Here is a 12,051-nt window from a genome sequence, read left to right as displayed (position 1 = left end):
AGAAGATGAGTCTTTGTAAACTGTGGAGGAGGTAAAACCTTGGCCAAGGCATTTCCCTATGGCCAAAGAAATTTCTAGGGATGATTCATCGGTCATCAGTATCTTAGGACCTTGGGGATGAGTGCCTTGGCCCTGAAGACGTTATCTGGGTGGAGCACCATAGTATCTATGAGGCTAGGTCTGTAGATCAAGAGGAGCTGCATCCAAACGCAATGCTGGTCATAGGATCCTGGACTTTGAGGCTGATGCCATGATTGGACAGACTTTTGGGGATCATGGAAAGAAGTAAGCATATTTCTTATACAAAAAGATTGTTAACTATGATAGATTGATTATAAAAATATTTCTAATTCTATAGCCCTCTCTCTTTGTAAGTATAAATACACTTACAAATACATATTGTAAGTGTATTTATGCCACTTACAATGTAACTTTGTAGCATCTCCCATCAAGAAGTAAAGTCTATTCCCTGAGCCCTTGAATCTGAGTTGTTTTGTGACTTCTTTGGTCCACAGAATATGCCAGAGGCTTTGCATGGTTCCAACTCCCTTTCATGCTTCTCCAATTTTATCTTGAGAACATGCTCAGGATAGCAAGGTGAAAAATGACATACACTGAGTAAAGCTATTTTAGCCCAATTTTCTCAACTGAGGCTTCAGCCAAGGCTAGCAAAATTATTGTGCCAAACTGTATTGTCCACAGATACATACATGAGACTTGAGGAACTGAACCACTCAGCTAAACCAGGGACTTCTAAGCAAAAATAATTATTTTTGGATGTCCCAGGGATTTTGTGGTTATTTCTTCCATAGTATTATATTGAAAATAGATAGCAGATATAATTTATGACCCCTTTTGTAGGGCCACCATAATTTAAATACCAAATGTGATAACGACATTGCAAGAAAGGAAAACTAGGGACCAATCTCTTGTGAGCCTAGATATGAAAATCCTAAACAATTGTTAATCAATTTTATCTAGTGTTATACAAGAAGTATAGCATATTGCACTGGTGGTGTTTATCACAGGATAGAGTGGTGTAACATCTGAAAATCATTTCATACTATTTATCAATTAAAAAATTTTTTGGCAAATCTCTATAGATTTGGACAAAGCATTTGATAAAATTAAATGCCTATTTATTTTTTTAAATCTTAGCAAACTAGGAATATAGTGAAAATTCCCTTAAGCTCATGAAGAATACTTACAAGAAATCTGCAGCAGATATCATACACAATTATAAAGTATTGAATGAGACACAGAGGCCCACTATCATCACTTCTTTTTGGCATTATACTGATGGTCCTAGTTTGTGTAATAAGACAAGAAAAATAAATAAAATACACTAGAAATGGAAAGAAGTATAATTATCATTTTTTCCCAATGACATGATTGTATGGGTTCAAATGCAAAAGAGTCTACATAGAAACTATTAGACTAATTAAATGAGTTCATGAAGGTCACTGGAAAACAGATCAATGCACAAAAATCGATTGTATCTATACATATCAGCAACAGACAAATAATAAAATGAAATAGGGAGATAATTTGATCAAGATTTTGTGACAATAAAAATGACAGATTTTACTACTGGAGGTATTTTTAAAAGGAAGCCTCAAAAGAACACTTTCATCTTTGTACCCAAATAACTTCTTTTTGATAATTGCAGCATCAGATTAAGGGAATCACTCTTTTGACTGTCCTTTCTTGAAGGAAACCTTATTGTTGTCTTCAGTTACTTCAGATATTTCTCATATCACGTGATCTTACTATTCACTGCTTTAAAATCATTATTCTTATGAATTTCAGTATGGAGCATTTTATAATTATAGTAGAATTTCAGCCTCTTCCCACACCACCCTCATTTCCTCTTAACGTGAGCCAACGTCTTCAGTCTTTTCTGCTGTTATAGAATTTCTTTTACAGAAAATACAACTGGCTCACCTGCCTTATTGATATAGAATTTGATTCTAATTTTCAGCAAATTTGCAAGACAGAGCATTTTATATAAAACATGATGTTCTCCCTCATTACTTTTCCTTTCCGCAGTGCATTCATCATTTATGTACATGAAAGAACTTATTTCCACTCAATAATTTTTGCAAAACATTCAGTGCAAAGAATAGTATAAAGTATATTTCAACCAAATACAGGCATCAGAATGAGATAAATATTGCTAAGGATTTATTCAGCTCTCCCACCAAAGCATTCACACATTCCTATGCTTTCACAAACTAGAATACTATTTCTAAGGCCAATAAGATCTGTAAGGTTCTCAATCTCACACCTTTCCAAATTTTCCTATGCATTTGTATCTAGCTTCCATTCTTGAATCCTTGCTTTTTGGAGGCCTAGCTAGACCCTGCCCTGAACTCTACATATACCCAATATACAGGCATAAGGTACCAAAATTACATTTATGAAAATGCCTAAATTCTTCCAGAATCATGCCACTCTAATTTTGGGGGCAGTAACTAAAATTGGTTGAGTCATAATATCAGTTCATGGAAACCTATCTAATCCAAGAATGCTCCAAGTTTTATCTGAGCTTCTACATACTAAACATAATGATGTTGCTGACCTTCCCATCATAAAAGGGAAAATATAAACTAAGAATGAGGTTTGGGTTGAGAACATGTTATGTTCTCAGGTACCATTAAATCAAGCACAAATACCCATGCACATTTGTGGCAGTAGCCCAAGACCCTCTCTTGTTTTGCTCTGATACACTGTTTTTCAAATTCTATATTCACCTAGTCTCTCAGATATTTAATACTTGGCATTTCCTAAAGTACTATTAAAGGTTTATCTTTCTCAATGCTCAGTTCCCCCTTACATACAAAGTTCTTCCTGAGAGCTAAGCCTGAGTGATCCAACCCCCAAGGCTAGTCACTAAAATATTACTGTAGCCAAGCCTAATTCATTCCGATATAAGGAGAGGTAATTGATTAGATGGTCATAAATTAATATACTAAATTATAATTATATTGTTTCAAGAGATCTTTCACTACTAATCAAGTAAGTAGTCCTCTGGGAAATTAGGGTAAATGGGGAGTGTTGAGTTTGGCACGAATCATCCTTAAGCATTAGTCAAAGAGGAGAAATTAAACTTGAACAAAAATGTAGATTCATAGTAGATCTAGGTTTCCTAACAAATTATGTTAATTTAGGAAGTTTGTTTAACCTCTCTAAGCCTCCATTTCCACATTAAAAAAAATAAAGTGTAGCAATTGTAAGGATAGAAATGTAAGGATACAAATGTAAGACATTGTAAGGATAGTAAACATTGATATTATTATTAGTAGTAGTATTAAACTGCAGATTCTCCCCTGTTTCCAGTCCCTTGATAACTGAGCATTATTTCTTAATTTTTCACTTTAAGGACTACTGAAATTTTTTAGTTTATTTACCTTGGTTCATTCTGCAAACTAAAGATTTGTCTTTATTTTCTTATTTGTTTAACCCTCTGTTTTTTGGTGTTTTTTTTTTCTTTAAATACTATTCCCTTTACTTAAATTATCTATTATAAGCATTTATGGGAAAAAAGAAAATTCAACATTATAAACATTTTCCCCTGATTAATCCCGCCCTCATGCTCACTCTTACTTTCAGTGATAAGCACTGTTACTAGTTTGGGAAGGTTTTAAATGGTATGCATTATTTTTTGTGGATTACATCTTACTCTTTTTCCCTGGTTTACTTGATGCCCCTTCCTTCTCCCTTCACAGTTGTCAGCCTCTGCCCTCTTCAGATTGCCCACATGAAGGAGCTAATAAGTATTCTTTATTATTCTTCACTCTCGTGTAATTCCATGCAGGTGCACAATACATAAAGTTATTGTTTATGTAATTAAGATCATGTTATTTATTCCTTTTTACATCTTCATTTTCTCACTCAGCAACATCACAGGCAAATACTTCTGGATTAGGTTAATTACTTAGTCAATTTCCTATTGAGAAACTAATTTTTTCTCTACTTTGGCCACCACAAACATTGCTACAATAAAAATCATTATTTCTATGATTTGTGTACTGGTAAATTTACTCCATAGGATAGATTTCCATGAATGGCATTGCTATGTTGATGAGTAGAATATTTTTTTCAAGATTCACTGCCCTATTTATTTCTAAAATGTCAGTGACACTTTGAATTTCTAACCATAATTTATGAGAGCCTTTTCCCTTCAGCAACATTAGAAATAGGAGTTACTGCTAGTTACATTGTTTTTTCAGTCTGATAAGTGACTCATCATTACTACTTTAATATATTTGTCTGAATATTTGGGAATTTAAAATCATATATAGATTTTCTATTCTGAGTTCACAGTATAAATATGGTCATATCATTTAGCATTTTTTCAGTTGTGTTATTTGTATTTTTCTTGGGCTTTATAAAAACTCTACTTATAGATACCAACCTTTTTCATAACCATATGAGAAAATATATTTTCTCATATCTACTCATCCTTAAAAGCTGATGAAACTACATATTAGAATGTATAAAAACAAATCCTGTATAGAAAAAACTATAGAAAAATATAAATCTTTTTTTAATCTTGGAAAAATATCTAGGAAATTACATTGAACTGAAGAAGAGTTTTTTAACTAAGGCTAGAAATTCAAAATCTATGAAAGAAAAGAAACCTATTTGGATACATAATGAAGAAAACTACTTTATGTAAATCAAGGTAAAAATATTTCTACATCAAATTAACTGGAAGCCTATTTTATTGCATGATAATTGACCTCAGGATTTCAGAGTAAATGGACAATTTTCTGTGGCTTGACAGAACTTGCTTAGTAAAAAGGAAACGAACACTCAGTTTGGTGGCACAAAATCCAGACTTTATTTGGTAAAGTATTTTAGTCCCTACTGTCATTCCCTTTTGTCTCAGAAACAATTGAGGAGACAATCCCCAGAGAAAGGGCATTAGGGAGAAAATCTAAACTAAAATGAAGTATCACATCACAGAGATCCCCTCCTTCTCTCTTCTCATCAGGTATCATGGTCAATTACCATAAACCACATGAGGATTGTTATCTTCCCCTGTAAGCCAGAGCACACCCAACATTCGAAAATAAAGTTTCCTATCCCTCTCATTTATTTTGTAAACCCGGTGAGGAGAATTCTGGAAAGACGAATAAATACCTTCTTACTTGGTAATATAATATCAGAAAAACATGTAGGATTATCTGTAATGCTTTGTACCTACTCTTATATTTTCTAAATTAATCCTGAATGGAGATCTTGTAATTTGCCACTTACAGAGTGAAACAAGGGAAAAGTGAACAAACTTCACTATATCAGTTTTACAATTAATAGCTTACGAAGAGGTTATTGAATCTGCATGCTTCCATTTCATCCTATTTGAATTTAAAGCTTCTTGGACACACAAATCATCCTATCACTAATGCTTAAAATAGAGGTAGGTAGAACACATTTCAGAAATTTATTATATAAAACTTGCTAAAATTTGGGTGTTTTGAGCACTTATGGACTGTTTATGATTATCTCACTTAGAAAAATTTGACTAAGGCTCCAGTTTCTTAATTCCATTTATTTGTTTTATACTACTATTTGCAATGTTTTGTTAACTCTACTGGAAATTAAAACTTTAGAGCAGAGCAGTCTTGGATTCAAGCCTTCTGTCTGCTATGTAGTAGCCTGCGAAAATAATCTCTCTGAACCCCTAGATTCAGATTTCCACCTGAATAATTAACCTTTTGTGAAACAGACAAAAAATATTGGCAAACTTTTCATCTATTCTAAGCCAAATTGCACTGTTGTGTGAAAAAATTACTCCTAGTATTTATCCTTATACTCCAGCAGGAACATGGGGGTTCACTGTAGTATTTTTAAAGCTTTTTATACATTCTCAGAGGTATGATAATTATAGAAAACTTAGAAGCAAACAATTTTTATATCGAGTGGAAAACAGAAAACTCTGGTGTTACAGTAGATTAAACTGCTTCCCAAAGTCATTGAGTAACTTGCCCAGTTGTGAAGTGACTTAGTAGCAGCATCTAAACTACAGCTGTTGTCATATTTCTTATCTCAATGCTCATTCCATAGTAAACAGCTTAAAATAAAATTTTCAGGACTTTGCTGAACCTCATTATTCTGAATCCTCTGTCAGCCATGTACTGAAAGACTTCAGTATGTAGCTGATGGATGCAATCCCAACTAATATACAAGCAAATGGGTGGTGATTGTATTTATTCGGGCAATAAAATTGAAATATCCTGAGTTATATGTAGATAAAAGTTCTAAAAGTCCAAATAAACCTTTTCAGCTCTTGCTTTTTACAATACTCACTTTTGTTTTTGCTTTTTTTTTTTTTTTTTTTTTTTTTGAGACAAGGTCTCTGTTGCCCATGCTGGAGTGCAGTGATGCAATCATATCTCATTGCAGCCTTAACTTCCTGGGCTCAAACAATCCTCCCACATCAGCCTCTTGAGTAGCTGAAACTATAGGCACATGCTACTACACCCAGCTGATTTTGTATTTTTGGTAGAGACAGGGTTTTAACATGTTGCCCAGGATGAACTCCTGGACTCAAGCAATCTGCCCTAGCTTCCCGCTGGGATTACAGGCAGGAGCCACTACACCTGGCCCAATACTCACTTTTTCTTACCTGCAGTTGTAACACAGTTGCTATGCTATCTGATCCCTTTTGTCTCGCATTATTAAAATATGTTCCTATCTTGACCAAAGGAAAGCTTGTTAACTCAAAATGAGAATGATATCTTCCGAAGATGCTGTAAACAGAATTCTATTCAGGACCAGAGGAATAGATTGTGTAGCCTTTTGAGGTGTCAGCCATGACTGGGCACCACCATCAGCACAGGTGTAATCCGTGAAATAACTGGTTATGTTATCTGCAAGGATTTCCGAGATACAAGTTTCCTACTTGTTTCCATTGTTAACAAGTCCTTCCAATCCAATGATAGTGATAAGAATAACAATTCAAATTACTTGAAACTTCTGTGTGCAAGATAATATTTCAACTTTTTTTTTTTTTTTTTTTTTGAGATGGAGTCTCACTCTGTTGCCCAGGCTGGAATGCAGTGGCACGATCTCAGCTCACTGCAACCTCCATCTCCCAGGTTCAAGTAATTCTCGTGCCTCTGCCTCCCGAGTAGCTGGGATTACGGGCATGTGCCACCATACCCAGTTAATTTTTGTATTTTCAGTAGTGACGGGGTTTCACCATGTTGGCCAGGCTGGTCTTGAATTCCTGACCTCAGGTGATCCACCCACTTCAGCCTCCCAAAGTGCTGGGATTACAGGCATGAGCCACCACGCCCAGCCAATTTTTCAACTTTTTAACAAAAGTTCTCTTTTTTAGAGTGGATATGTATTGAGGTTACTAGATATTTGAAAGATGGGGAAACTTTGCCCCAAAAATGAGCAGAGCAGAATATAAGAATGAGTTGCACTACAGTCTCCCCAGTACTTTTCTTCTCCTGCAGGAGAAATTTGGGGCAAAATTTCCCTTACTGCTGTGGATCATGGACATTACCTATAACAGAAGTGCATTTAATACTTTTGTAATTGCTGAACCTCAGTGAGAAAGGGTGAGAAGTTAATTGAATTCCTCCCTTCTAGAATTGTCATTAGTCAGGGCTTCTTGGAGAGTTTGTTTTTGGCTGAATTCTAGGCAGAGAAATGCCAGATACAGGGCTGGTCAGGGAAAGCCACTGGCACAAGTAAGGAGAAAGCATATGCAGTGTCCTCAGTGATGAGGTATCTCTTGAACAATAATTTGAAAATTATTTTAGTCTCCAATATTACAGCTAGAGAGACTTATAACTTATCACCCAAACATGAACCCTTTTGAAGACTGAGCGGTTCTATTAGTAATTGTGTCAGAACAGCAGGAGTAAACTCGCAGTCCTGGGCAAACTGAGATATGCAGTCAGTCACCCTAATTATATAGACTGAGGGTATTTTCCAACACTTGTTAACTCAAGGAAATTGTGAACTTGTGAAATCTCTTTCTATGGATTCCACTTGTTCTGCTTTTCAGAATTCCTATAATGAGTGGCAACCCTTTTCGATTTTTTTTGTCAATAAGATGCCGAATGCCCAATGCCCCTGCAGTCCAGTCTTTAGAAAATGTCCATGTAGATTAATGTAGATTCTTTTTTAAAAATCTGTTAAGAGATAAAAGTCTAAATTCATATAAGATTGTTTCAGTTATAAAGTCTAAAGCAATGCTTGTCTTTATAGTAAAACATACAGTATGAATGTGTCCTCACTTAAAGTAATTATGTAATATATAATAATTTTTATTAATAATAAAAGGCATTATAATATTTATTAAAAATTAGAAAGAGCAAGGATAAAGTCAAATATCAAAATCTGATTTTTCTCCCTCTTTCTATTTCCATTCCCCAGAAGTAACAACTTTTAACACGTCTGTATCCTTCCAGGTAATTTTATGCATATATGAATATGACCAATATATTATATTCCCTATGTAAACACAGGGACGCATGCTAAATACATGTTCAGGAACTTGTTTTTTTCCTTGAGGATTTGAGTATTTTTGTACATTTATAGCTATATCTGAATTTATATCTATACCACATTCCTAATTTTATTGACAGCTGCATAGCATTGGGACTCATTTGAGAGGCTATAAAAGCTTTCTCTCCCATTCTATACTAAGAACTGTAGAATAAGTGAGCAAAATTAAAATACATATTGAATAATAATTTAAAATTTGTGATCTTATCCTTAAACTTACACTTTTACACTAACAAAATAATAATAAAACAATAGAGGGTGGCGTTAGCAAGATAGATGACTTGGAAATTTTTAACGGGTAGCTTTGACTTATATTAGTACTTAGCAAATTTAGGACTCTGAACAGCCTCTGCCTTGAATGTCTCAGAGTTCCTGTATCATATGATACTTTCATTCACATTGCTGTGTGCCATTATGCCAGGCAATTTACATTAAAGATCACATTTATACTTCACATCAGATAGTTACTATTATCTCTGTTGTTAAAGTTGATGGTATTGGAGCTGTGGAGAGAATAAGAAGATAAATTTTAACTCACAGAGTCATTTTTTATTGGCAACCCTGGGACATTTAGAGTTCTGAAAATTATACATAATTTTTCTCTGAGCATCAGAAGATGACTACAGTTCCTTTTGTCTACACTTTGTACCACTATCCCAGGAAGGCACTATTATAGTCATTTTATAGATGAAAAGCTTGAAGCTCACAAAGAGTAAGAAGTAATCCCAGGAGGATGTAACTAATGACTTATTTAGTAGGGACATGGACCCAGATTATCTGCCTCCAAATTCCATGCTAATGTCTTTTTATTCTGATTTGATAAAGTCCTAGAAGGCAAAAGATGTTTCCTTGAGATATGTCTAATAGCTTGCTAAAGCCTATATGTATAGTTTTTGAGGTGGTCTAAATAATTTTAATTGTTTCACGTTGTATGTTCCCACTGATAAGTGGGAACTAAGCTATGAGGAATGACACAACGGACTTTGGGGACTTGGGGGAAAGGGCGGGAGGGAGCTGAAGGATAAAAGACTACACACTGGGTACGGTATACACTGCTCAGGTATACACTGCTCAGGTGATGGGTGCACCAAAATCTTAGAAATAACCACTAGAGAACTTATTCATGTAACCAAACACCTCCTGTTCCCCAAAAACCTATTGAAATAAAAAAAGTAAGAAACTAATATAAAGTAAGAAATATAAAGTAATATAAATATAAATATAAAGAATATAATATAAATATAATATAAACATAAAGAAATATAAAGTAAGAAACTAATAAATTCTTTGTTTCAGATGACAAGACAGTTTCCTTAGCATTGAGAAATTAGAGTGAAAAAAAATGTGTTAGGGATTATGACTGAATCTAAAAATAGCTATTTATGTGGAAAGTATTAGAAAGATTAACCAAACGACAAAAAATCAAAGAACAAATTTTGTGATAGTTGTTTAAATCAGGAATCTACTTTTTACATTTTAGCTTTCACTTTTGCAGTGATGATACAGATATAAAAAGATTAAATTTTAGAAACACTTTGGTAATTATGAGCATTTTCAGCTGTATATTTTTCATGTTATAAAACAAGCAATATCAATTCTGTAAATATCTTCAAACAGGTAGTAAAATGACTATAAGTAACTGAAATAGTCAACAAATGGGTGTTAATTGACTTCCTGAATTTTTCTGTTTCAGGAAACCAAGAGTTGAAACATTGATCATGAATTGGGTAAATAAGAGCATCATACAGGAGTTTATTCTGCTGGATTTCTCAGATCGACCTTGGCTGGAATTTCTACTCTTTGTGGTCTTCTTGATTTCTTTCGTCATGACCATCTTTGGCAATCTGACCATTATTCTAGTGTCACGCCTGGACTCCAAACTCCATACCCCTATGTATTTTTTTTTTTTTTTTTTTTTTTTTTTTGAGACGGAGTCTTGCTCTGTCGCCCAGGCTGGAGTGCAGTGGCCGGATCTCAGCTCACTGCAAGCTCCGCCTCCCGGGTTCACGCCATTCTCCTGCCTCAGCCTCCCGAGTAGCTGGGACTACAGGCGCCCACCACCTCGCCCGGCTATTTTTTTGTATTTTTTTAGTAGAGACGGGGTTTCACCGTGTTAGCCAGGATGGTCTCGATCTCCTGACCTCGTGATCCACCCGTCTCGGCCTCCCAAAGTGCTGGGATTACAGGCTTGAGCCACCGCGCCCGGCCTATTTTTTTCTTAGCAATCTGTCACTCCTGGATCTTTGCTACACCACATGTACAGTCCCACAAATGCTAGTAAATTTATGCATCATCAGAAAAGTAATCAGTTATGGCGGCTGTGTAGCTCAGCTTTTCATATTTCTGGCCTTGGGGGCTACTGAATGTCTTCTCCTGGCTGTCAGGTCCCTTGATAGGTTTGTAGCTATTTTTCAGCCTCTCCATTACTCAGTTATCATGCACTAGAGACTCTGTCTCCAGTTGGCAGCTGCATCCTGGATTACTGGTTTTGGTAACTCAGTGTGGTTGTCTACCCTGACTCTCCAGCTGCCACTCTGTGACCCTTATGTGATAGATCACTTTCTCTGTGAAGCCCCTGCAATGCTCAAGTTATCCTGTGTTGAGACAACAGCAAATGAGGCTGAACTATTCCTTGTCAGTGTGCTCTTCCATCTAATACCCCTAACACTCATCCTTATATCATACGCTTTTATTGTGCGAGCAGTGTTGAGGATACAGTCTGTTGAAGGTCGACAAAAAGCATTTGGGACATGTGGTTCCCATCTAATTGTGGTGTCACTTTTTTATGGTACAGCTATCTCCGTGTACGTGCAACCACCTTCACCCCGCTCCAAGGACCGAGGAAAGATGGTTTCTCTCTTCTATGGAATCATTGCACCCATGCTGAATCCTCTTATATATACACTTAGGAACAAAGAGGTAAAGGAAGCCTTTAAAAGGTTGGTTGCAAGAGTCTTCTAATCAAGAAATAAGAAACATGCAAATGATAAGCTTTGCTAAAGACAAAATGTTTACTTAGCTTACTAATTTCTCTGCAAGTTGTCCTACTTTTGTCATTACTGTAGAGAACAATTGTAATCTCCCTCAAATAAAATTTCCTTGACGAAGAACTATATTTGCTTCTGTTGCCGAAATGTTTTCATTGAACAAGCCCCCAGAATTGACCTTCCAATTCACCAAAAATTGTAATCACAACATCTTCAAGGTTTGTCAAACATCCCATCAATGCTTGTACAATTCAGTGTAACTTAGACCCTTAGAAAAGCCAGAATTTCTTTCTCCAATATCACACACACACACACACACACACACACAAAAGCACACACACACTAAAGGAGGCTCACTGAAACTCTCAAACCCCACCACTTCAAATTTGGATCTGGGTTAACAATTCTAATTTTAAAATTTCCACTCCCACATCAGCATAATAAGGAAATCTATAATAATTTTTATTCTAAAATTATAACCAGATTTTCCATTTTCTTACCATATTTCTGTAGTCATGTTTTTTCTACTAAA

The 12,051-nt window shown here is 35.3% G+C and overlaps 1 protein-coding gene across 1 annotated transcript in view; it reads left to right on the top strand.

Moving 5' to 3' along the window:
- The window catches only part of LOC100429458 (olfactory receptor 2B6-like), a 77,457-nt gene extending 65,406 nt beyond the window's left edge, over positions 1-12,051 (top strand). The window contains 3 exon segments of the mRNA XM_028847764.2: positions 10,226-10,426; positions 10,719-11,489; positions 11,491-12,051. Coding sequence (XP_028703597.2) covers positions 10,251-10,426; positions 10,719-11,489; positions 11,491-11,635 — 1,092 coding nt within the window. The 5' untranslated portion in view covers positions 10,226-10,250 and the 3' untranslated portion in view covers positions 11,636-12,051.

The sequence above is a fragment of the Macaca mulatta genome, chromosome 4 (genome assembly GCF_049350105.2).
Source record: "Macaca mulatta isolate MMU2019108-1 chromosome 4, T2T-MMU8v2.0, whole genome shotgun sequence".
NCBI lineage: Eukaryota > Metazoa > Chordata > Mammalia > Primates > Cercopithecidae > Macaca > Macaca mulatta.
The sequence above is the reverse complement of the archived record's forward strand: the minus strand, read 5'-3'. Positions and strand labels throughout refer to the sequence as shown.